The following is a 27,051-nucleotide window of genomic DNA, read 5'->3' on the forward strand; positions in this document are numbered from 1 at the left end:
TTTTTTCTTCATATTTTTGTTAGAACAATGATGTTTCCCATGAATCTTATATTGTAATGACAGTCAAAGAACCTCACTGAGTAAAAACACATTAAATGATAATATACCACAGCAAGGTTTATCTAAAAAACTTGGTCAGGTGATGCCTGGATAGTAAGTTGTTCTTCCCCATTGTGTAAAGAAGATTCTTGGCTCAGTTCTTTTGATGAATTTTCCTGTTCTGAAAGAAGATGAAACATGCAAAATAAATGTTACAAAGAGTTACTTCTATAACATGAATATATTGCATTTTATACTATGCTGCATATTAGGGCATATGTCCGCTATGTTCCCACTACAGGAATTTAGCATAAAATGACGTCTATCTATTGATAATGACAGACGCAAATAATGATTATGAACACTTGTGGCCATCATTATCAATAGACGTTCATCATTTTGTTAACCCCTTAACCCTTTGAGGACCAAGCCCAAAATGACCCACTGGACCGTGCCAATTTTCATTTTTGCGCTTTCGTTTTTTCCCTCCTCTCCTTCTAAGAACTCTAGCACTTTCATTTTTCTATCTACAGGGCCATGTGAAGCCTTGTTTTTTTCAGGAATAAGTGTACCTTGAAATGGCGTCATTTATTCTACCATAACATGTATGATGCAACCCCAAAAATATTATTTATGAAAATATAAATAGGAAAAATTGGAAAAAAGAATGCAATATGGTAACATTTGGGGGTTTCCTTTGTCTATGTAATGCACTATATGGTAAAAGTGACATGATACTATTATTCTATAGGACAGTCCAAACACAATCACATGCAGGTGTACATAGATTCTCTAATGTTTTTTTTTTTTTTTTTTATGAAATCCTTTAGTTTTTTCAATTAATCATTAATAAAACGGCCCTATGGGGACTCTTATAATGGTTTTAGTTCTTCACCTACGGGACTGTATGGAGTGTCATTTTTTGCACCATGATCTCTAGTATTTACTAATACCATATTTTTGTAGATCAGACGTTTTGATCACTTTTTATTAGTTTTTTTTATACATAGACTGTAACAAAAAATCGTTAATCCTGGCACTTTTTCTCCTCATTTCGTTTACGCTGTTCACTGTACGGGATGGCGATTGTTATATTTTAAAAGATCGGACAATTACGCACACTACGGTATATTATATGTTTAATTATTTTTATATGTTTTATTTATATTATGGGAAAGGGGAGGTGATTTTAACTTTTATTGGGGGAGGGGCTTTGGGGTGTTGTAAACAACATTTAAACTTTTTTTTACACATTTTAAGTCCCCCTGGGGGACTTTTACATATAATACTTAGATTGCATACACTGATCATTACAATGCCATAAGCGTGATCGCTGCAGCCTGCCATTAACAGTGAGGGCCCGGCTCCTGATTGCAGTCAGCCCCCACCTGCTATGAAGAGCGTGTACCGGTACATCCTATGTCGTCTAGGGGTTAAGGATGGAGCCCAAAATGGCCTTAAAGACCGGGACAAGTTTCAATTTAGCATTTTCGTTTTTTCCTCCTCGTCTTCTAAGAGCTATAACTCTTTTATTTTTTCAGCTAAAGGGGCATGTAAGGGCTTGTTTTTTTTAGGAACTGGCGTACTTTGTAAAGTCGCCTTTTGATCTACCATACCATGTTTGACGGAACCCCCAAAATATCATTTATGGGATGAAATTGGGGGGGCAAATGGGGGGGGGCTGGTGGTTATGTAGTGCACTTTACAGTAAAACTGACATAATATATTCATTCTGTAGGTCGGTCTGAATACAGTGATATGCAGTTTATATAGCTTTTCTAATGTTTTACTATTTAACTTTTAACTATTTAACTTTTTTTTTTTTTGCAAATAGGTGTGATTACAATGGCCCTTTTTAAAATCTTTTGACAATGGCCCTTTTATAGCGTTTCTATTTTTTTACGTATGGGGCTGTATGGGGTGTAATTTTTTGTGCCATGATCTCTTGTTTTTTGGTATTACCGTATTTGTGTAGATGAGATGTATTAATCAATTTTTATTCATTTTATTTTAAATAAAATGTAATAAAAATAATCAATCCTGGCTTTTTTTTACCACTTTTTGTTTACGCCGTTCCATGGGGGAACAATATTGATTTATTTTAATAGCTTGAAAGATTAAACACGCACAGTTTATTATATATTTTTTTATTTTTATTAGGGGGAGGGGCTATGGTGTGTTTTTTGAAACTTTTTTAACTTTTTTTTTTACACTTTTTATGTCCCCTTAGAGGACTTTAACATTTTTATAGTGACTTTCTTACACTGTTCATTGCTATGCCATAGCATAGCATTGATTAGTGTAATCTGCGATCAATCCCGATCGGTCAGTGACAAGAGCACAGCTCCTGCCACCGATATAAGTGCAGCATCATTGCAAGGGTTAATGGCAAGTGGCCGCGCGATCGCGGCGGCCTGTCATTAACAGTGAGGACCTGGCTTCATATAGCAGCCGGTCCCCACATGCTTTGAAGTGAGCTCAGCTCCTGAGCTCACTTCAAAGCACCGGCGGACTCCATGACGTACGGGTATGGCATGGGTCCTTAAGTGACAGGATTCCATGTCGTACCCATACATCATGGGTCCCTTAAGAGGTTAAAATAATGTATTGGGAATATTGCCTAAAAATGTGAAATTACCTACTACCTACATACTGCTACATTTACAAGAAAACTCTTAAAGGGGTGCTCCAGCATGGGGGCACTTTCTGGGGGGGACCGGGGAGGAGGTGGCTGAAATAAAAGACGTCCACTCACCTCCCCGGTTCCAGCGGCGGGTCACTCATCGCGGCGCTCCGTTCCCCGATTCCCGGACGCTTCCTGGTGTCTGACGCCGCCCGAGACGCTACGTCTCAGGGCGGCTCAGCCACTCAGTGAAGGAGGCGGGATCCGAGCGGACTTCATTGGTGTAGGTGTCTACAAATGGTCATGGTAATTAGTTGCAATTAAAGGGGTAATCCAGTGTGGGGGCAATTTTTTTGGGGGGACCGGGGAGGAGGTGGCTGAAATAAAAGACGTCCACTCACCTCCTCCCCGTCCCCCCCAAAAAGTGCCCCCACACTGGATAACCCCTTTAATTGCAACTAATTACCATGACCATTTCTAGACACCTACACCAATTAGCCATAACATTACAACCAATTAATGAAATTTGCGTAGGTCTCCTTGTGCTGCAAAAACAGCTCTAACCCATCAGTGCATGGACTCCACACAATCTCTTGGGATAAGCTAGGTTTTTCTGATAATTGATCAGACTGCAATCTGTGGAATTTGGGGGCCATGCCAACACCTTGTTCCTCCAACCATTCCTAAATATAATCTTCAGCATGGCAGGATGTATTATCATGCTGAAAGAGGCCACTACCATTATGGAATACCATTACTATAGGGGGAAGCCATGTTAGGTAGGGGTTACATATAAATGTAAAATCCATATGACTGCCAGGAGATTTTCCGCAAAACTTTGCTCAGTGCATCGCATGCCAAATTGCCTTTTTCCACAGTGCATTCTGGTACCATATTTTCTCCAGGTAAGCAACCCACTAATGCCACATAATATAAAAGGAAATGTTATTCATCAGACCAGGCCGCCATATTCTTCCAACTGGTAAGATCCTTATGCATTCCAATTTTTCTGCTACCACCACAACCAATTCAAGAACCAAATGCTGCCTAATACATCCCACACTATGACAGCTGTCATTGTCAACCTTTATAATCAATATTATTCACTCCACTGTTGATGATTTTAATGTCATGGCTGATCAGTGTATTCATTCTACAGGTTATAACTATTACCAACGATGACTTCAACTTCCTCTGATACAGCTTTTTCTTCTTGAGAAATTCCAAAAGCAATATTTCTTTCCTGAAACACAAATACAAGACTATTAGGGGCATTTACTAAGGAGTCTAATGTGTGTGACTCTTCTAATGAGGATTGGTGTATATTTTGTTCCAATATTTTGTGACTGATTTATTAAAATGTAGCACTGCCACAGTGAATGTGTCTAAGTAAAAAGTTGCAAAAAAAGTAGCAAAAAAGCAAAAATTGTGCAAACATATTCACCTGGTACTGACCAGAAGTAGGCCAGCACCTGTTTGTGCGACTTGGGTGCCAATCCCGAATTATGTGAATTTTTGGTGAATACTCAAAAAAGTCAGATTTAAAAAAATCTAAAAAATATTCACCAGTCGAATACTGGTTCTTAAATAGAGCTTAGAATAAAATTGGGCAAAAAATTATTCACTTAAAATAGGTGCAAAACCCTTAATACTCCCCCCTTATTCCCCCCTATATGTTTTAAACACCAGTATGATAGAGGGCATAGAAATCCATGATTATTGCATAGTATTTCAATTTCAGCACAATAAGTTTTCATGATCTGTTCATGTTTCAAAAGGAATGGAGACATATACTGCAGTATGTGGGTGGCTTAGCTCTAGGGGTCCTTATTAATAATTTTGTATCTGTGGAATACAAAATTGTATCTGTGACCCGCCAATAAAACGCATACCAATGTCATGAATAGATGATCTCATAATCGTGAAAACCAAGAAAAGAAAAATGGACCATGAGCTTTTTTATGTTGTTCCAACTTTTTAGAGGTAAAAAATTTAAGTTAAAGGGGTTTTCCAGGAAAAATCGATTTTTGGTATTAGAAAAGGGTTAACCAAGGTTAACCCTTTTCTAATATACTTCCCTAACATTACTTGTCAGCTCTAGGAGATCCCCTGGGTGGTGACGTGAGTTGCCTGCTCCTGAGCTTCTGACTTCCTGTCACATCCCGGACCAGAAACACAGTGTTTCCGGTTCGGTGACGTCACTCCTGTGTCTGCAATGTGTCCTCTGATATAGCTAGAAGCTGCTGAGTCATGTGTGTGGAGAGGGGGAGGGACTCAGGTGTTGATGCTTTCTGATTGGCTCTCGGCAGCAGCACAGACATCCACAGTGTCTCTCCGTCCCCAGAGTGAATCACACAATGCTGCAGCAGGCTGTATCCCTTCCTGACCAGGAGCAGTGAGAGTCACTCTGGGAGGGAGATGCTGTGTGTCTGTGCTGCTGCCGATCTGATAGCTCTCTCTGTCACAACACAGAAATCATCTCCACCCCGTCCTAAGCCACCCCTCCCCCTCCACACACAGGACTCATGTGATTTCAGTGTGAACTATGGATAGAGCTGCTGCTGGTGTCCTCCTATGTCTGTGTGGAGGGAGGAGGTCGGGACAGGGGTGGAGAGGATCTCTGTGGCAGAACACTGTTATGGTCTATATTCCTTCAGCTTCTTCAGCTTCTGCCTGTGGAGCAATGGTAAGTGTCAGGATTACCAAGCTCACTAACCAGGGTTCACATCCTGTCACAGTTTGATTTTTTTTTTTTTCCATCTTATTTTCCAATGATGGCTTGTGCTAAATATTATAGTGATTGTATTTCATCTGCAAAGAAGCAGCGCTGAGGTATTATACAAACAAGATGAATTTTCAAAGAAAATAAAGCTCCACTGGCAATACCTATTGACTCTATACCTTCTAAAACTGCCCTGGATATCTGTATACATGTATTACCTAACCAAGTCTATAAATAAATAATAAAACCAAATCTATTTGCCACAATATAATAATAATAATAATAATAATAATAATAATAATAATAATAATAATAATAATACATTTATTATTATTATATTGTGGCAAATAGATTTGGTTTTATTATTTATTTATTTATAGACTTGGTTAGGTAATACATGTATACAGATATCCAGGGCATATCAGTGCTGCTTCTTTGCAGAGGAAATACAATCACCATAATGCTTAGCACAAGCCATCATTGGAAAATAAGGGCAGAATGCCACCAGCCTCCGTGTCATAATGACGCTCTATGGGAGGTGCGCCCTGCATTTCTCGGCGCTGAAGAATGAACATGTTCATTCTTCAGCGCGGGGAGAGGAGCGGCGCGCGCCTCCCATAGAGCGTCATTATGACACGGAGGCTGGCGGCATTCTGCGGCGGACAATTCCGCCGTTCTTACTCTGTGTGAACGGGCCTAAGACGGGGGGGGGGGGGGGAAATAAGATCAAACTCTGTCACCAAACCCGAACCCTTCAGTGAGCACAGTAATCCTGACACTTACCATTGCACCATAGGCAGAAGCTGTGGAAGCAGGAGGAAAATAGTCCAAAAAAAATTGATCTAATTCTATGCCTAGGCCAGGTTCACACTATGTAAAAACAACGGTCGCATTTCATAACAACTACGGCCATTGTTATGAAATCGGACGTTATTTTTACATAGTGTGAACCTGGCCTGAGGCTGCAGCACATGTGGTATTTGATTACCTTGTTATACACTGCAATTCCAACTCTAGCCACTGGGTGTGTTGCATATGTAAACAGACAGAGCAGCTTGTAAACAAACAATACAAGATATAAAAAGAGCTTTTTCATCTCAAGAGAAGCTGATAGAGAAGAAAAATGTATATGGGGAGGTTTGTCTTGACTTAGGCAATAATGCTAGATGATTTTTGAAAAAAACATAAAAATCCTGGAAAACCTCTTTAAGCATGCATGATTATTTAGCAACAAGAATTTTATCTATGACTCTCACCTTGATTAACTCAGCCGCTGCTTGTGACATTGTCTCTTTTGCATCATCCTGAATTTCTACATGTGTGTATACCTGCCATTCCCCATTCTCAAATTTAACTGGCATGGAGTAAACAATATCAGCTGGAAGGTTAAAGAAACCTAAAGACAAAAACCAGCATAGTTACTAAAAAAGTATGTACACCATTGCAGTAATTTTTGGTACTGCTGTAATAAACAAAAAATAACAAATTCGGAACCTTTGGAAGTCTTTATAGCAAGTGAGTAGGAAGTAGTCACAGCCTTTAATTTTAAAAATAAAATAAAAAAATATAGATAGAGAAAAAATAATTATTATTCTTATAAAGGGGTAATCTAATCATTGACAAGCACGGCATAGCCACAGGACTTGCACTTATCTCAGGAATAGATGTCACTCAACCAATTGTCATCTTAAACATTTTAGCAGGATATGGTATAAATATCTGATAGATGTGGGTCCCTCTCTGGGACCTGTGCATTCCTCCATAGTGGGGGGTCCCCTGACTCATGTCCCATCTGTGGCCGCTGTCAATGGAAAGGTAGAAAGGCACATAGAAACCGTAGAGCAGATTGTACTATTTATGTAACCCCCTATTCACTTCCATGGAAGCTTGCCTGTTTTTGAAACCACCTCTCCATGTACAACGGCTGCTTCAACATCTGGGGCAGGAGTACGGGGACTCTTATATTTGATGGTGCAGATTTGAAGTTGCAGATTCAAAGCAAAGCAAATCTGGGCTATCAAATCTGCTGCGGATCCTGTATGTGTGAACGTGGGAATCACGGCCGTTGTTACAACAGTCCCCCACGGAACTCACGTTGTGCTGCCTTCTGAGGGAATCCTGGCTGGAGTGTATACGCATGGCCATGATCCCTCGCGGCGCCGTAGAAAACTGACATGTCAGTTTTCTGCGACCGCTATTCAGTGAATATTCAGTGAATAGCGGCCACAGAAACCCTGTCAGTGAACACTATGGAGCGAGAGGCTCCGTCTGCACGCTCCATAGTGTGCAGTGGGAAGTTCTGATGCAGGCGCGCATTGATGCGCCCGCATCAATCCTCTGTGGGCCTAAATGTCATCCGGCCGGTATTTCAGTACCGGCTGAGATGATCTTTTCAGAGACCGGCCGTTCCATGACCCGGCCGGGTCACGGAACGGCGGGTCTCTTACGTTGTGTGAACATAGCCTTATATGGGAAATAGGTGCGGTCTCCAAAGTCATCTACCAACCATTTATAATACTACATGGATGAAATGAGAGAATGATATTTAGCCAGAGCAGAGAAGCTAAGGAGAGAGCAGCATTTAATAAAAAAGTAGAAGTGGTTGCACACAGCTTCTCATGGCGATTGTAGCTGATCAGTGGGTGCGCCTATAGAAGACAGGTTGTACTGATGGTATGACCGTTTTTTATTTTACCGTCACTGAGGACACCAAGTGAGACAATCCCTGAATCTTGTTTCCAGTATGACAAGGCAGTGGCAATAGCGTGCGCAGCTGAAAGGCCAGAGCGATGTTCCTTTCGTTTTTTCCACTCAGTGATAATGTCATTTTTTAGCCATTTCCTGCAAGCAAATTGGACCAATATTACTGCATAAAATATAAAAATCCTAATATTACAAAGCATTTAAATTCTGTATATATGATAAAATTACACCTTTATTGTATGTTAATAAAGACAACCCCTATCTCATTACACCATATGGATAACATAAAGGAACATACCCCACTCAGGACTCCCCTCTACAAGACTTGAAAGGGTTTTTCGGGCAAAAATTACTAATGACCTATCTTCAGGATAGGTTTATTTTTCAGAATAGTGGGGTGCCAACATCCAGCACCCCTCGCTGATTAGCTGTGTGCCAGACCCACAGCAATGCCGTACACATTAAGGCCATGATCACACAACGTATCTTTTGCATAATTCACGGCCGTTGTTGCAATCTGCAACAAGGCTATGATTTATGCAGAAGATACATTGTATGTGAATGAACAGAATCCTGGCCGGAGCGTATACACATAGTAACGTGTGTGACGTGTCAGTTCACACAAGAGAGTGCGGCTCCGGGCGCATGCTCCATTGTGTGCAACGGTGAATTGGGATGCAGGCGCACACGGATGCGCTCGCACCCCAATTCAACAGAAATAAAGATCATCCGTCGGGTATTGCAGTTATAAGTTATAAGTAAGGCCGTGCTTCCAGGTAGTGCCAGCGTCTGTCTCTACCTAATGTTCCTATTTATGACAATGTTTGGCTTTTATTTTATATCCATTTAGCATAAATTAGCGGAGTTCATTTATCGACTGAACAAGTTTTTTCTGGATAGCGCAACACAGATTCAATGCCAACAGCTCTGTAGCTACGCATATAATTATACACTGTGGTTTTCAAACTGAAATATTAACAATGGTCATGATAAACTAGAATATACGTTTCCCACAGACCTGTCATGTATCAGGGGTAGTAATGGTCTGGAGAAAGTCGATGGACCCCAAATAGAACTGTCATATCTGTATATTTTTGCCAAATGAAGATCGAGGTGGTTAATGCCACTAATGTTGCCCCAAACAATCACATCTTTTATCACTGTAAGAAATATAAGAAAAACATTTGTGAAAAATTCCTGGCACATATAAAGTCTCCATACACCCTTAACAACATCATTATCTTTTAAATATGCAGATGAGTGTTGTAAAGGAGGACTATGGGTCAGACACCTGCTGCTGCTGATGCGATCATGCTGATGGTGGTCATATAAATGGGCCATAAATGGGTCATATAAAAGTTTTGATTGGTCAGGGTCTGAATGTTCAGACCACAACTGATCAGGAGACCAAGCCGGGAGAAATCTGCACATAGCAGGTTCTCTCTTGGCCTTGTCTCATGTGACCTAGACGAACTTCCACTATTAGTCTATGGGGCCGTCTTGGTCTCAGCCACACAGAGGGGAGAGGAGCTCGTAACAGTGGGGTTATCTCCCTGCTTGTTCTACTAATCAAACACTGACCAGTAAAATGTAATATGTCTATCTGACATTTCAAAAGTTTCTTTTTAATGACTGGCAATCTTTAACTATTTAGATGTTGTTGTCAAAACTGACCGCTGCATTGAAACAGAAGGACCACACATCATTGATGGCATAGGGGGTCAGACCTATTAGCTTATTACTAAATAGATTAAATACACAAAACCTAAGACAGGAATATATTTTAACTGTTCCAAGATGAAAAATGGCTTCAGGCAACTCAACTGATCACTGTGGGAACTATTCAGCATTTGAGTAATATACCCTGAGTAATGTAAGAGTGACACCTGGTGTCTGCTGCAGCTTAGGGTAGCTGTGGTATTACCTTATAAGAATTGCTGACTCTAACCAGAGATGTAGTGTCACAATTTTACCTTTCTTTGCTTCTGCAGCGAATCAGTCAGTTCTATGTGTGATGCCACTGAGACTCCCAATCTGCTGCCTCAGAGGCCAGCCCAGGTAACGTCAGGACTCAGCATCTGGGCTGGAGAAGCTTGCTGTGTGCTTCTGTCTTTGGTTCTGTTCTGGTCCTGATGCTGCCCTCTGGTTCCTACCCAGGGGCGTAACTAGAAGTGGCTGGGCATCATAGCAAACTTTCGATTGCCGCCCCGCCTCCCCGACCTAACACTACGCCGTCAAGTGGAGTCATAACTGCAAGTGCTTGTCAGTTGCAGAATCTGGAAGACCCGCTTGGCCACCTGGTGCTGCAAATAATGACAGCTCAGGGGGCCCAGTGTATTTTAGGAACCGGTCACGGGGCCCTCTGATGTGTTGGGCCCCATAGCAGCCGCTATGGCTGCTACAGTGGTAGTTATGTCCCTGTTCTTACCCTGGCCACTAATTTGACCATTTTCTGGTTTCTGATTTTGTGCCTTTCTGGTTCTGACCTGGTCTGTCTAACTGCACTTGTATAGTTTAGTGCCATGAACTTGTTTCCAACTTGTGGCTGCCAGTGGACTTGTCTTGTCCAAGCAGGTAGTGACAGTGGTTGGGGGGAGAGCAGAGCTGTAGTGTTACCTACCTGATGTGACATTATATTATCAGCCTCCCGCCCCCTACATGTTTCACCCACTAGAAGCATCTTCAGGAATTTAAGGCTAGTGCTTTGGAATTACACACTCAATAGCTCTTATACTACAATCTTCTATCTGCCATCATCCAACAAGCCTACTCAGAAAATGGGCTATAAAAATCTATTACTTTTGTGACCAATCAAATGCTGCACATAGACAGAATAAAATAATCTAATAGGGTGATTGCTAAAATTTACCTTATCAAAATCACACACATGCACATGCCTTTTAGACTGTATGCAAGAGTATTACTTACATCAACACAATGAATAATACCCAGTATGCATGCCCAAATAGGCTCTAGGTTACCAAGAGTACAGGGATATAAACTACGGCTAACACTGTTTTTGCCTTTGGCTGTCCAGCTATGAAGGGAATTGTAGTTTTGCAACAGCTGGAGGTCCAAAGGTTCCCCATCCCTGGACTAGAGGGATACACTATTCTGATAATCTGTTCACACTGCTATCACATATTCATACATACCTGATGAGTTTATATTTAGTTTGTTTGCAATCTGAGCTTTTGCTTCAAATTCCAGCTGTGTTGACAGAGCAACTATATTATGAGAGTTGATAGATGGTGCATTTTTTATTATAACCAGAGCTATGAGGTTTGTATAAGTACTTCCTGATACAATCACTTTCACGTCTTTTTTAGCATTCTGATCAATGAGAGTTCCATACTGGGCATACTCTTCCTTGATCATGCTAATATGAGCTTCTGAACATTGATCCTCTTTGGCAAGGTCATCATTGAGGACAACTACAAAGTCTGCTTGCATAAACACATCATTGTTTTTTGTGTGTAGAGTCACTTTTCTGAGACACGGATATGCTAAGTCTTCAGCCTCCATTTTCAATCCTTGTAAAGAGTCTTGGGAGTGGCTGTGGTCCAATAAATGTAACCAGATTTGTTTATTCATGCCAAAAACTTCACCACTGGCCAACATAGGAATAAGACGATAGCAGGCTGGCATTGAAGCACTAAAAATACAAACAGAGGAGAAAAGTGCACACACTCAAAAACAAGAATATACAAATGAACAACATAAGTGTTTAGCTAGGAGAAATAAAAGCAAAACCTGTCAGTACCCCACTTATGTGTGCAAGCTTTTCTCATTTTAGACCACAAATTTGTAATTAGTTCTGAGGCCCCCAAATTGTCATCCCAATATACTTCATACTTCACTGTAGTATAGGAAGGCTCTACTAGACAGCCAACAACCAAGTAAAACATTGGTAATTATGGTTATTGGTCACATCATATAGCCATTCACAGGCCTTGCAGATTAGGGCTATGTTCACACACCATTATTTTCTGGGTGTTGTAATTTAAACCGCAAAAGACATCCATGTTTTAAAACCAATGGCCGTTATATCACGATACACTCCGATCTGTTAACGTTGTTCGGCGTCTGTATTAGCCAAGTGCACCTATTGCTGACTGTTGCCTACTATTAACCATTGTATTTATGAAAAATCTAATAAAAACATTTAAAATAAAACCAATGGCCATCATTAATAAAAAAGCAGCCGTTATTTTCAGAACATGGCCGTCATTTTTAAACCATAGCTGTTATTTGGCCTCAAAGTTAGAGATGAGAGAATTGCTGATCTCAACAAGGCTAAGCGATTACTTTGATCAGCACTCCGCTCATCACGCCTGAAGGTGACTCAGTTTGGTTTTATTTCCCTAAGCATTTTATTTGCACATTATATATATTTCTCCCCATACCCAATAATCCAGATATGCATTGGGTTGAACTGTTGCCTAATATTATCATTCTCTTCTTCTAAATCAAGGTGGGCATGCATATTCTCTTCTGCAATATCCTTCATTAGATCACTCAACATAGCTGATGTAACATTGTAATACTCCTGGAAAACACAAATCAAAAAATGATACTGATAAAAACACAACTAATATTAAAAATGATAAACAAGAAATTCATACAATTGAGCTATATGTTTCTAATGAATGAACCAACTATTATAAATGATGGATATGGTTTATGGATGCTAAATATCTCATGTATTTCCTTCAACAGATACAAAGCTAGTATAAGACCTACATGCTGGGCCATAATTTTTTGAAGTTCCCTTAGAGTCATTTGCACTCATGGAACAATGGGTGCAGTTATAGGTATTATAAATATTCTTTACAAGAAAAAAATATGAAGGGAACTATTTCTTACATATGATATGTAACAGAAACAAAGCAAAATAAACACAAAAAAATTGTAAATACATAACATAATTAGAGATGTCTGTATATAGAAATGTATGTTAAGTATTACTACAAGCCTGGTATATGTAACAGGGATTATAACCTAGCTTCCAACGTGCCTGGCTAACCTCCTGCTTGCTGAACACTGGGCAGTCCATTTTGCAACGTTCCCACTAAGAAGTAAAATAAGATAATGAAGTTTATTAAAAACCATAACATACTTTACCTGGGCATGTTCCATAAAATCATTAAACCCTCCAAGTAGCAATCCCTTACTTCCACGATCCAACAGCTCCCTCCAAACTATAGGAGAGCGGTTGTGCTTCCATCCATTTTTCATGCATAAGTCCACCAGCCACTTCTATAGAAACAGCAAACAAAACATTGCTTAACGTTAGCCACTTTTTTTTCTCAGTTTTTTTTTTATTTAGAAAACGAACAGTTTACAATTTACATGGATGAAAATGTATATATGTCAAAACAATAATGCCCATGCATAAAATAGTAGTAGACATTTCATAGAACCGCCATAGGTGCCTCTAGTTAAAACTGAGAGTCCGGGGGCGTGTCTGACCGCCAAGCAAGATGGCCGCGCATTAGAGGAGCTCCGCTCTTAGCCGCCTGCTTCATCAGCTTTTTGCCTGTTTCGCCGCCCGTTTACCCGCTCCTCGCTACTGGTGACCCGCACAAGACCACGGAGGTGCTGTGAGTTCTGTCGCCCGCCGCGTGAGTGCCCCTGGAGACCAGGAAAGGGAAGCCTGAGGAGCTGAGGAGACTGCTGCGCCCGCCATCTTGGGACACGCTGTGCTACGGTACCGCTGCTCTGCGCTGTAGAGAGGGATCCTCCACCTCCCCCCGCCAGCCATAAGGGACATAGAGGGACTGTTCTCCCGACCTGCAAGTGGACCGGCCCTGCACAGCGTTCACAACCCTCTCGGCTGACGTCTCCCCCGCACGGGAGCCTTGTGAGTAACGGTGCCCGGCGCCATTTTACCCTCCCCCTGCCAGCATTGCCGGCACCGGAGGATTGCGGGAACAGGGATTGTCCGGGCGGAGAAAGGGGCGCATTAACACTGGAATGAACTACTACCCCTGCCATACTTCACCCCTGCATAATTCTGCCCTGGGGCTATTCATCCCTGACCCCGAAAGTACAGTGTACTGGCGGGGAACTGCCGCCATTCTGCATATCACCGTGCTGGAGAACACAGGGTCTCAAACCCCCTCCCTCCTGAGGGACACAAACTCTCTCCCTGCATCCTTGCAACCCCTGCACCAAAAGTCTTTGCTACAATACTTCACTCCTAAACCTGAGACAATAACCCTCTCAAGTAGAGGCCAACTTGCACAAGATCAGACCTCTGTTGCACTGCATAACTGTGGACCAAACCCTACCTATCCTTTAGCCGTAAACATGCCTTATAAAAGTTCTAAGAACTCTCACTCAGTGAAGAAAGGCCCTGCTGCCCATACCCGGCAGCATGTAAGCGATCATATGCAACATGAAGATGATTACAGCCTGACCCCATCGGCATTAGCCCCTGCAAAAGGATGGCGTTCCTCTTCTGAATCTTTGCAGGAAGAGGTGGTGGAACAACAGGGATCACCACTTACAGCTCCCCCAGACTGGCGCTCATTACTGCAATCCCTGCCCACCAAGGCAGACTGGTCACTGAGGTGAGGGAGGCATGCAGGGCTGAAATCGCGCATATTCGTAAGGATCTAAAACATGTGGCGGAACGGGTGGATGGTTTGGAACATACCCATGATGACACTAGGAAATACATTTCCAACCTCCACAAGCACGTGGTGCTCACCACTAACCACCTGCAGGAAACTACGCGGCACTTGGAGGATTTGGATAATAGAGGCAGGCGACATAATATAAGGGTTAGAGGCCTCCCTGAAACATCCCCTGAAGACCTACACGCAGTGCTACAGTTTACCTTCAATGTCATCTTGGAACGTCCCGAGGACGCTACTATCCAACTGGACCGAGCACACCGGGCCCTCCGACCTAGAAACGCTTCCACACAACCTAGAGATGTCATATGTTGTGTTACTGACTACACTACCAAAGAACTGATCATGAGCAAGGCACGACAGCTGGATGTTATTACCTATCAGGGGCATTCTATCCAACTCTTCCCGGATCTGTCGTGGCTGACACTACAGAAGAGACGCCAACTGAGACCCTTGCTGAACTTGCTGCGGGACCACAACATCCCCTACAGGTGGGGGTTCCCTTTCGCCCTCATTGCCCGAAGAAATGGGCAGACTGCTACACTGGTCTCCTATGCTGACCTAGATGACTTCTGTGGGACACTGGAAATCCCCCGCCCTGACCTCCTGGACTGGGAGATCCCGCTTCCACCTAGGCCTCCTCCACCTGAGTAGCAGAGAGTCGAAGCGCAAAAGAGAAAATCCACTCCTTCTAAAGCCCCTCCGGGTCCTCCCCCTCGCTGATGTATCAGATCTTCTTTTCTTTATGTGATAATTAATGCTTACTGGGGAGTCTATGCCTGATATTGTCACACCGTTGCCTCACGGATTCCAGGGATAATGTGTGCCTTGGACCTTGATGTCTTTTTTCAGCCCCCTCCCCCCCCCCCCCCCTCCACATGGACTGAGATGGACATTCGAGTGTTCGGATTGCACGATTGCCCTCACCCTCCCTTTCACAGTTTTACAGTTTCATAGCTTGTAGTGCTATATGTATGCTGAGGCTCGGGTATAACGGGCTCAAGTGATGTGCCTGGCACTTGACTAGTGCCAAGATAGTTGTGACACTCATGCTCATTTGGCGGTTGAGCGTCCTCTTATAAAGAATATACAAGTTATTGTTATAGTTTTTTACTACTGCTTATCAGATCTTGCTGAGCTCGATCAGATACTTTTCCCCCCTCCTTCTAGGGGTATTTTTCCGGACCCGTTGGATCTCCCCTTTCTCCTCTGGAGTTGGGGAGATCTAATTGATCCCCTTTTTTTTATGTAAGCTGCATTCACCTGTAATTGCTTGACCCCGTTATAGGGCTCCCGGGTCACCCTCGCAGTTATCTGTGGGGCCGCCTGGTTAAGCTGATTGGGAGTATAGTTAATTCAATACTGTTGTTTTCTTTCCTTTCTTTCTGATTGGTCATTTACGTTGTCTGGTCTTCTGTTCCTTTGCTCTAGTTTGTATCTACCCCTGTCTATCGTCCATCTCCTCCCCAGTGTTTTCATCCTCACCCCCCCCCCCCCTGCAGACGAGGTCCTCCTGGTCCTTGGTAAGTACCTTACACATCTCTTTCTTTGTCTGGGGATAGGTGCTGCTGCGCTAATGGGAAATGGTCCGGTTGCTCACCCTGAATGTCCATGGTCTACACACTAATGCGAAGCGTAGGCTGGCCCTTACAGAGTTCTCCTCCTCAAGGGCGGAGGTAGTCTTTCTGCAAGAGACCCACTATGATGATACAGGCAACTTCAATTTTGCGAAACATAAGTTCCCTATTTCATACTCGGCATGCTGTAATAGGAGAAGGGCGGGAGTAGCGATCCTATTAGCCAGACACTGCCCCATCCAAATATCTACAGTGGAAGCAGACCCTGCTGGCCGTTATCTTATTCTCCAAGGATCCTATAGAGGCTCCCCAATTACCCTGTGTAATGTATATGTACCCAATACCCACCAAATACGGTTCCTCCGTAAGCTCCTACTGAAACTCTCACAACTACCCCCTTCCACACTCATAGTCGGGGGAGATTTTAACATGATATTTTCTGAGCAGATGGATCGCTTTTCCCTGACCCACCCACGGACCCCCCCCTCCTCTACCAGTCTGGCAAGGGACTTCCGCAAACTACTGCGCCAGCACTCTCTATACGACCTGTGGCGGATTAACCACCCCCGAGATAAGTCCTTTTCCTTTTACTCCTCCCCCCACAAAACCTTCACTAGAATTGACTACTTTTTCAGCAACATTATGGGTCTTCGGCTTATGTCCGATGCTACCATGGGCATTATCTCATGGTCAGACCATGCCCCCGTTATACTTGATCTTAAGGATACTGTCCCTTATATGAGGCCCTGTCACTGGCGACTCAATGAGTCGCTTCTGAAAACTCCCCACTTACGAGACTCTCTCTCTTCCTCCCTGACGGCCTATTTTACAGAGAACTTGGGCTCTGTTGAGTCCCCGGTGGTTCTATGGGAGGCCCATAAGGCGGTGATGAGGGGGCACTGCATCTCTCTTAGCTCTAAATTAAAGAAAGATAGGAATTATATGGTGGGGAAGCTGACTGCTCAGTTGCGACAAAGAGAAGCTGAGCTACTAGCCGCTCCATCGCTGTCTTTACTTCGGAAGGTTATAGGCCTCCGGGCGAAGGTGAAGAGCCTGGCTCTACATGGCGTCGAGAAGCTGCTTCTCTATACTAGACAAAAATACTACGAAAGAGGCAACAAAGCCCACACATTCTTAGCTAAGCAGCTTCGAGACCGCACTGAGCAGCAGACTCCTCACGCACTGAGAGACAGGGACGGTGCCCTGCTCCATGACCCCTCGGCTATAGCTGAAAAGTTCCGGGACTATTTTGCCCGCCTTTATCACTTGCCCTCCAGGCTACCTGGGGACTCTGCAGAGCGCAACAGGATTTTTCATGAGTTCCTGGCGGGGTGTAGCCTCCCCAGGTTACCGCCGGAGGCTCAGGAGGCTCTAAACGCACATGTGTCTGCGGAAGAATTAGGGGAAATAATGAAAGAACTTCCCACCGGTAAATCTCCTGGACCCGACGGTCTCACATACCTATACTACCGCACCTTTGCGCCGGTTCTGACCCCCCACTTACTAAATCTCTTTAATGCGTTCCTGTCAGGGACCCCCCTCCCCACGACACTGACTCATGCTTACATAACTTTAATCCCCAAGCCAGGTAAAGATCCCGCCGACTGCGCTAGTTACCGCCCAATCGCCCTCTTAAATGCTGACCTCAAATTGTTCACCAAGGTCCTTGCCACCCGCCTGTCGACTTGGCTGCCGCAGCTCATTGACAAAGACCAGGTTGGGTTCGTTCCGTGTCGACAGGGGGGTGACAACACCAGGCGAGTCGTTAACCTGATAGACGCGGTCAATAAAGAGGATGGCTCGGCCTTGCTCTTAGGCCTTGACGCAGAGAAGGCCTTCGACCGCCTGAGTTGGCCATTTATGACAAGGGTCTTAGAAACGTTTGGCATGTGTGGAGCCTTTCTCAGAGCGGTCGACGGCCTGTACTCCTCTCCCACGGCTTCCATAAAATTTCCTACACGCTATGTCGGGAACAATCTCTATCCACAATGGCACCCGCCAGGGTTGCCCACTCTCACCGCTTATCTTTGTAATGTGTATCGAGCCCCTGGCGGCTGCCATTAGGAACCACCCGGATATCCATGGGGTGCAAATCCGTGGGAAGGACTATAAGCTCTCTCTCTTTGCGGATGATGTCTTGCTTACCTTGACTCGGCCACATATTTCCCTCCCCAACCTCCATACTCTCTTAACCCACTTCGGTCATTTGTCAGGGTACAAGGTGAATGCATCCAAAACAGAAGCCCTACCTATCAATATCCCCAGCCCGTTACTTACTACTTTGAAGAGTAATTTCACTTATAATTGGAGAACCGTCTCGCTCAAATACTTAGGGGTTTAAATTACAAACTCCTACTCCTCCCTCTATTCCCACAACTTCCCAAAACTATTTGCAGAAATCCGAACCCTGTTGGATAAATGGAATTCATTACCCATTTCTCTATTAGGGAGGATAGCTGCAGTTAAGATGACGGTCTTGCCCAAAATCCTATACTACTTTGAGACTCTTCCGATCTAGGTCCCTATGAGTGCTCTTAAAGCAATGCAAGCCTCCATCTTACGTTTTGTGTGGGCTCATAAACGCCATAGAATAGCAAAATGTATCTTGCAAGCCCCCAAGTCTTTGGGGGGACTAGCCCTTCCTGACTTGGTTTGTTATTATTGGGCAGCACACCTCCGTCACATCCCTGCTTGGTCAGCGCATTTAGCCTACACAAAATGGATGCTACTTGAAAAACTGTGGATGGCGCCTGTACACCCCAACTCCTTTCTATGGTCCACTTCTGATACCCCCCTACAGGGACCGGCCTTAGGCCCGATAACTCACACGAGGCAAATCTGGCGTACCTGCATCAAAAAATTCCCCTTAGTTTCAAAATGCTCCCCAATGACCTCCTTCCTCTTCCACCCAGGCCTCCCGGATAGCTTGACGAGTGGTATGTCTAGAGTGTGGCACCCTAATAAATTGTTTCGTTTTGCAGACATTGTTAACCCTAGAGATAGGTCCCTTCTGCCTTACTCCTCTTTGGCTGCCGAGTATGGCCTACCTCCCATGGCGCGGTATCAATATCTCCAGATAAAGCACTTCATGCTTACCCTCTTCTCTACTACTACGGTCTCCTCCCCCACGGACTTTGAGAGGCTGTGCAAGGCAGGAGTGTCCACTAAGGGCCTTATCTCTGATATATATCGTATTCTGAAGAGCTCCCCCCCTGACGAAGAAGTGAGATACCCCTATATGGCGCGCTGGGAAGCTTTGTTCGGCAGACAGCTACCGCAGTCTGTATGGCGTGTGTTATGGGATAGAGCTGCTAAAACCTCTATATGCACAACCTATAAAGAAAACCAATACAAGCTGATGTTTTTCTGGTACCACACACCTGAATTCCTTCATGCTATAAACCCCACGTTACCTAATGTTTGCTGGAGATGTCAGGGGGGTGTAGGCTCTCTTCAGCACATTTACTGGTCCTGCCCCCTAATTGCCTCTTCCTGGGAGATGGTGAAAGATCTGATCAAGGAGGTTGTAGGTATTGAGATTACGCCGGACCCAGTTTTCTATCTCTTTAACATACCGTCTGTGAAATTGGGGCGCAGGACCATGAAATTGCTTCTTCACATTCTTACAGCCGCACGATGCCTCATAGCTAGGTTTTGGAAGCGGACGGTTCCCCCTACACGGAACGACCTGTATGCCCGTATCCTTGATGTGAGGAACATGGAACAGTTAACAGCCATGCTTAACAATAGATTAGATCATCTCAAGCAGGTCTGGAATCTGTGGGATGTGTTCTGGGCCGAAAAGGAGTCCACAAGGGCCAGGCCACACAGTACTGCCTGTCCCCCAAGTAACGGGAGTTCCTCTCTGTAACCTTTCCCCTGTGTCTTTTGTCTTGTCTACCCCCTCCCTCTTTCCCTGGGTTTATATAGTATGAGACTGTTTATCTGCTCTGCCTTATTTTGGGCTCGGTCCCTTTCTTTCTCTTTTTATTTTGTATTACTATTTGACGAGTTGTGGGCAAAGTCTATATCTACATATGTACTTGATTGTAGGCTCGGACCGTTTCTTTGTATTGAGTTGTATGAGCTTATATACAGCCTACTGTTTGCTGCTCACGTTGTATGACGTGTTAACTGTTGTATAAAAAAGAAAAAATCCTTTCAATAAAAATACAATTAAAAAAAAAAAACTGAGAGTCCCTCAATACAAGCTGATATAGAAAGAAAAGGAGCAAAATGGGTATTAAATAGGTGTACATCATGTGATCAAGGTGTGAAAGGTCCATATGTCACAAATGTCAACCACATAAAATATAAATACACTTATCTCTGTGTGGTCTGATCGGCAATCTTTTCATAGAGCCTGCCTATAACAAAATATCCAGAACCAACAGGGGTGTGTGGGAACATAATAAAGAATCATTACTTAACGATCCCCATGCAGCGCTGCATCACCGTTCCTGACCCCTGTTGGCCTTCTGCAGCTCCTGGTCATACAACGTCATGGCTCAGGAATGCCCAATCAGCCAGTCAGTGACCAGGGCGGGACAATGCTGCAGTCACTGCCTAGCTAAGTGGGCCCTTTCTGCTAGGTCATGATGACACCGAAACCCAGGAGAAACTAGAGACTGGCGGTGGTCAGGCTTCTGGTGGTGCAGCTCTATAGGGGGAAAGGGTATTAATTATTATGTTCCCGCACCTTCCTGCTGGTCCTGGATTTATCGTTTTAGCCAGACTTCTTGCGGTGGGTAAAGGAGTTAACAGAGGGGTCACCATCTGCAGCCGGCACCACGGGCCTTAGCCGATGCGGGGCATTGTCGCACCTAGCTAATTAAGCCATTCAAATGCAGCTGTCAAAGTTGACAGCTGCATTTAAATGTCTTTTGTCCCCCATCCCTGGTGTCTAATGGGGGGAGATCCCTTCTTTTTACTGAGCAGGGCCTCAGTGTCGGAATAACGCTGATCCCAGCTCAGTAATCCATAGATCTGGGCTGCAGCAGACCAGAGTAATACAGCACTGATCTAATCGATCAGTGCTATATTAAGTATACTGCTCTAATCTCTATGAAATCCCCTCCCCTAATAAAAGTTTAAATCACCCCCTTTTTCCCATCTTATAAATAAAAATAAATAAATAAACAAACATATTTGGCATTGGGAGGTGCACATCGCCCGAACTATAAAATTTCTCTTGCACGGTAAACGGTGTAAGCGCAAAAAAATTCCAAAGTGTAGAATTGCGCAAATGACACCTCACACAGCCCCATACACCCCAAAATTAAAAGTGTTACAAAGATGGTAATAGAGCAATAATAAAAGTTATACAAATTATATAACATTGCAATCGTACTGTATTGAGAAACATAGATGACATGTCAGTTTTACCATAGGGCGAACAGCGTAAAACGAAACACCCCCAAAAAGAATTGCACATTTTTTTCCAATTTTACTGCACAAATAATTTTTTTCCCGGTTTTGCAGCATATTTTATGTAAAAATTAAGTCCAACATTGCAAAGTATAATTTGTGGTGCAAAAATAAGGGCTCATGTAGGTCTGTAAGTGAAAAAAATGCAAGCGCAATGGCCTTTTAAAGCGACTCTCTACCCACAATCTGTCCCTCCCAAACCACTTGCACCTTCAGATAGCTGCTTTTAATGCAAGATCTGTCCTGGGGTCCGTTCGGCAGGTGATGCAGTTATTGTCCTAAAAAACAACTTTTAAACTTGCAGCCCTGTGTCAAACGGCCGGAGCTTAGATTGTGTATGCATTAGGCTGGTAAGATGTCTCTGTCTCTCCTCCCCACCCTCTTCATCATTAGGAATGCCCCTAGAACACTGGACAGGTGCCTTAACGATCCAGCCCATGTGCGGTATTCACACAGCTGATGAATAGGAAAATACCTGCCTGGCGCATTACTAATGATGAGGAGGGTGGGGAGGAGGGACAGACAGGTTATGCCAGCCTAATGCACACACACTCCAGGCCACGCCAGTTTGACACAGGGCTGCAAGTTTAAAAGTTGTTTTTTTAGGACAATAACTGCATCACCTGCTGAACGGACCCCAGGACAGGATTTCTGAAGGTACAAGCAGTTTGGGGGGGTCAGATTGTGGGTACAAACACACCTTAAAAACAAGGAGGCAAAAATAAAAGCACAAAAATTAAAATTGGCTAGGGAGGGAAGGTACAGGTATTGAAAAATGTTGTGCATTTTACTTTCACAGATAAAACATGGGGTATTCTGCACAGAAAAGTATTTAACTTAAATTCTGAATAAAACATACAGTGGTCATACCTCCCAATTATCAGGATGTTGTGTAATTTTGTGTATTTTAAAGTTTGGCAGGTTCTTCTGAAGGTAATCTGCGAGAAGTTCTGCTTTGGCATAGTAGGGACAGTCTGCCCTTCCTGCATGAAAAAACATATTAAATTGGAGCGAACATTAATAGAGACAGAATGTAAGAGGGTAGTAACACGTTTATGCTGAACAAGAGGTACTAATGTGAAGAAGCAGCAAATAGAAATATGCATGCCAGCCACATGGTCCGGAGTAGTACTGGTGTTTACATATGATACTTTAAAGTGACTCTGTACCCACAATCTGTCCCCCCCAAACCACTTGTGCCTTCAGATAGCTGCTTTTAATCCAAGATCTGTCCTGGAGTCAGTTTGGCAGGTGATGCAGTTTATGTCAGAAAACAACTTTTAATCCGGCAGTGCTGTGTCTAACGGCCGGGGCTTACATTTGTATATGCATTAGGCTGGCACAACCTCTCTGTCCTTCCTCCCCACCCTCCTCAGCATTAGGAATGATCCAGGAACATTTACTGCTGTTTGAGCTTTGCACAGGTGTATTAACAATCCAGCCCATGTTCAATATACACACAGGTGGGGAATAGGAAGCGATCTGCCTGGAGTATTCCTAATGATGAGAAGGGGGGGGGGGGGAAGGACAGAGAGGTTGTGCCAGCCTAATGCATATACAAATGTAAGCCCCGGCCGTTAGACACAGCGCTGCCGGATTAAAAGTTGTTTTTATCACTTTAACTGCATCCCCTGCCGAACGGACCCCAGGACAGATCTTGGATTAAAAGCAGCATCTGAAGGTATAAGTGGTTTGGGGGGGGGACAGATTGTGGGTATGGAGTCGCTTTAAAGGAGTACCCTGGAGAAACCTTCTGACTAATTCATTGCTTCAAAAAAGGTCTATTACTTTGTAATATAACTTTATTGAAATAAATGTATAGTTTTTTATTTACATATACACTTCCGTTGACTGGCAGCAGTAGGAGCAGCAGTGCTATGTTCAACGCTATGCAGAGCAGAGTCCCGTTCCCCTTGTGTACTATATAGTCCTATATACAGTACAGTGCACAGGGGGGGCTGTGCCCGACACGATTTCTGTGTGCGGCAGCCTATGCACACTGAGTGGTGATAGAATAACTGCTCTCTCTGCCAGGCAGTGATCAAGTCGGTCGGCCAATCCTCCAGGTATGTAGGCTTAGAATGTAGGTTTAGAATGTTGACATAGAAAGTTAGTGTAGATTGTTGACATACAGTAGAATGTTGGCTTAGAATGTTGACATAGAAAGTTAGTGTAGAATGTTGACATACAGTAGAATGTTGGCTTAGAATGTTGACATAGAATGTAGGATTAGAATGTGACAGAATGTAGGCTTAGAATGTGACATAGAATGAAGGCATAGAATGCTGACATAGAATGCATGGTTAGAATGTGACAGAATGTAGGCTTAGAATGTTGGCATAGAATGAAGGCTTAGAATGTTGTCATTAAATGTAGACATTAGACTGTTTAGACTCCAAGGTCCCTGATTCCTGGTCATGGTTTCAACTCTGTCATGTAGACTACTGTCTGTGGCCCTTTTTTAGACCCCCACTCAGCACCCCCAACTTGTCTCTGTGACCCTTACTCCCTTTAGCAAAACTTCCTTACAGATTCTTTATTACTTCATCCTCTTTCTCAAGCATCTAGTTGGCTCTGCTGAGCTAGTGCTCAAGAATTTGTAGTGACATCACTGCATCTTCTGATATTAGGAAGAGCCCGGCACTCACCAAGTAGATTATGCTTCTTTATTGTAGTGTAGCAAACATATGGTACAAGGACGCGTTTCGGCCAAGCATGGCCTTCATCAGCTTAGGGGTACAGCCCTAAGCTGATGAAGGCCATGCTTGGCCGAAACGCGTCCTTGTACCATATGTTTGCTACACTACAATAAAGAAGCATAATCTACTTGGTGAGTGCCGGGATCTTCCTAATATCTGAACATTTTTCTCACCTCGAGCACCACCGCCACGGAAGTGCCGTCTTCTACATATTTCTACATCACTGCATCTTCAAGCTGCCGAAGTATGTGTAGCTTTTGCCATAATTTGTGCAAAATAGAAGAACAATACTTGATTCACTGATTGGGAGGAAAATAGATGGGCAGTCAGGGCAGTACTATTAGTGATAACACTACATTAGTGAGTTATATATATCTAGGGGTGATACATTTATTTAAATACAATTTTCTGATACCGGAATACTTCTTTAAGACCCTTTTACAAGGGCTGATTATCGCTCATTCAGCTGATAATTAGCCTGTGTAAAAGTGGCAGGGATCAGCCAATGAGCGATCAAACATATGGTCGTCTGATGAGTTGATTTGCAGCTGTAAAAATCATTGTGATCGGCCACACGTCTCTTTGCCTGAACAGGAACGATGAAGCAAGGCACTGCAAGTGACAATGTCTCTGATTGTCGCTCATTTGCAGGTGTACATGGCCCCATGTCGGGTTTTGTAAATGGACGTTAGACACAGAAATGCGTAAGTGTAATTGAAGTACAAATGGGGACAAATGTTGTTCACTCAAAGCACAGGTATGTTTGAAATACAGTGGTGCCTTGGATTACGAGCAGGGGTGATTCTAGCCTCTCTGCTGCCCGAGGCGAACTATAGAATGACGCCCCCCCCCCCCCCGTCAATCCGCCCACATTATAATCCACTACTGCCCCCCACTGCTGTCCCCAATAAACATAATGTTTGGTCCCTTTCTGCACAGAGTATGTCAGGAGAGGAGGGGGCTGACTTTATAGGAGAGGTCCCAGCAGCACAGAGGATGTCAGGAGAGGAGGGGGCTAATCCTATAGGAGAGGTCCCAGCAGCACAGAGGATGTCAGGAGAGGAGGGGGCTAATCCTATAGGAGAGGTCCCAGCAGCACAGAGGATGTCAGGAGATGAGGGTGCTAATCCTATAGGAGAGGTCCCAGCAGCACAGAGGATGTCAGGAGAGGAGGGTGCTAATCCTATAGGAGAAGTCCCAGCAGCACAGAGGATGTCAGGAGAGGAGGGTGCTGATCTTTTAGAAGAGGTCACAGCAGCACAGAGGATGTCAGGAGAGGAGGGGGCTAATCCTATAGGAGAGGTCCCAGCAGCACAGAGGATGTCAGGAGAGGAGGGGGCTAATCCTATAGGAGAGGTCCCAGCAGCACAGAGGATGTCAGGAGATGAGGGTGCTAATCCTATAGGAGAGGTCCCAGCAGCACAGAGGATGTCAGGAGAGGAGGGTGCTAATCCTATAGGAGAAGTCCCAGCAGCACAGAGGATGTCAGGAGAGGAGGGTGCTGATCTTTTAGAAGAGGTCACAGCAGCACAGAGGATGTCAGGAGAGGAGGGTGCTGATCTTTTAGGAGATGGTCCCCCTCTTCCCCCCCTTATAGATGGTCCCCCTCTTCCCCCCCTTATAGATGGTCCCCCTCTTCCCCCCCTTATAGATGGTCCCCCTCTTCCCCCCCTTATAGATGGTCCCCCTCTTCCCCCCCTTATAGATGGTCCCCCTCTCCCCCCCCCCCTTATAGATGGTCCCCCTCTCCCCCCTCCCTTATAGATGGTCCCCCTCTCCCCCCTCCCTTATAGATGGTCCCCCTCTCCCCCCTCCCTTATAGATGGTCCCCCTCCCCCCCCTCCCTTATAGATGGTCCCCCTCTCCCCCCTCCCTTATAGATGGTCCCCCTCTCCCCCCTCCCTTATAGATGGTCCCCCTCTTCCCCCCCCCCTTATAGATGGTCCCCCTCTTCCCCCCCCCTTATAGATGGTCCCCCTCTTCCCTCTCCCCCCCCCCTTATAGATGGTCCCCCTCTCCCCCCCCCTTATAGATGGTCCCCCTCTTCCCTCTCTCCCCCCCTTATAGATGGTCCCCCTCTTCCCCCCCCCCTTATAGATGGTCCCCTCTCCCTTATAGATGGTCCCCCTCTCCCCCTCCCTTGTAGATGGTCCCCTCTCCCTTATAGATGGTCCCCCTCTCCCCCCCCCTTATTGATGGTCCCCCTCTTCCCCCCCCTTATAGATGGTCCCCTCTCCCTTATAGATGGTCCCCCTCTCCCCCTCCCTTGTAGATGGTCCCCTCTCCCTTATAGATGGTCCCCCTCTCCCCCCCCTTATAGATGGTCCCCCTCTTGCCCCCCCCCTTATAGATGGTCCCCCTCTCCCCCTCCCTTGTAGATGGTCCCCTCTCCCTTATAGATGGTCCCCCTCTCCCCCCCCCTTATAGATGGTCCCCTTTCCCTTATAGATGGTCCCCCTCCCCCCCTTATACATGGTCCCCCTCTCCCCCCTCCCTTATAGATGCCCCCTTATAGATGGTCCCCCTCTTTCCCCCTCCCTTATAGATGGTCCCCCTCTTCCCCCCCCTTATAGATGGTCCCCCTCCTCCCCCCCCCCTTATAGACAGTCCCCCTCCCGCC

The 27,051-nt window shown here is 44.6% G+C and overlaps 1 protein-coding gene across 4 annotated transcripts in view; it reads right to left on the reverse strand.

Moving 5' to 3' along the window:
* MDH1B (malate dehydrogenase 1B) overlaps positions 1-27,051 on the reverse strand; it is a 30,517-nt gene continuing 3,466 nt past the window's right edge. For 2 of the 4 annotated variants that reach the window (XM_069983457.1, XM_069983458.1), the window contains exons 2-10: positions 22,603-22,715; positions 13,212-13,346; positions 12,494-12,636; positions 11,243-11,742; positions 9,106-9,247; positions 8,080-8,225; positions 6,641-6,780; positions 3,836-3,905; positions 1-220 (exon numbers count right to left, since the gene is read on the reverse strand). In XM_069983457.1, coding sequence (XP_069839558.1) covers positions 123-220; positions 3,836-3,905; positions 6,641-6,780; positions 8,080-8,225; positions 9,106-9,247; positions 11,243-11,742; positions 12,494-12,636; positions 13,212-13,346; positions 22,603-22,715 — 1,487 coding nt within the window. In that variant the 3' untranslated portion in view covers positions 1-122. Of the gene's footprint in view, positions 221-3,835; positions 3,906-6,640; positions 6,781-8,079; positions 8,226-9,105; positions 9,248-11,242; positions 11,743-12,493; positions 12,637-13,104; positions 13,159-13,211; positions 13,347-22,602; positions 22,716-27,051 lie in introns of those variants that run through there. The other 2 variants (XM_069983460.1, XM_069983459.1) reach the window with 2 other exon arrangements.

This window comes from Dendropsophus ebraccatus, chromosome 9 (genome assembly GCF_027789765.1).
Source record: "Dendropsophus ebraccatus isolate aDenEbr1 chromosome 9, aDenEbr1.pat, whole genome shotgun sequence".
Lineage (NCBI taxonomy): Eukaryota > Metazoa > Chordata > Amphibia > Anura > Hylidae > Dendropsophus > Dendropsophus ebraccatus.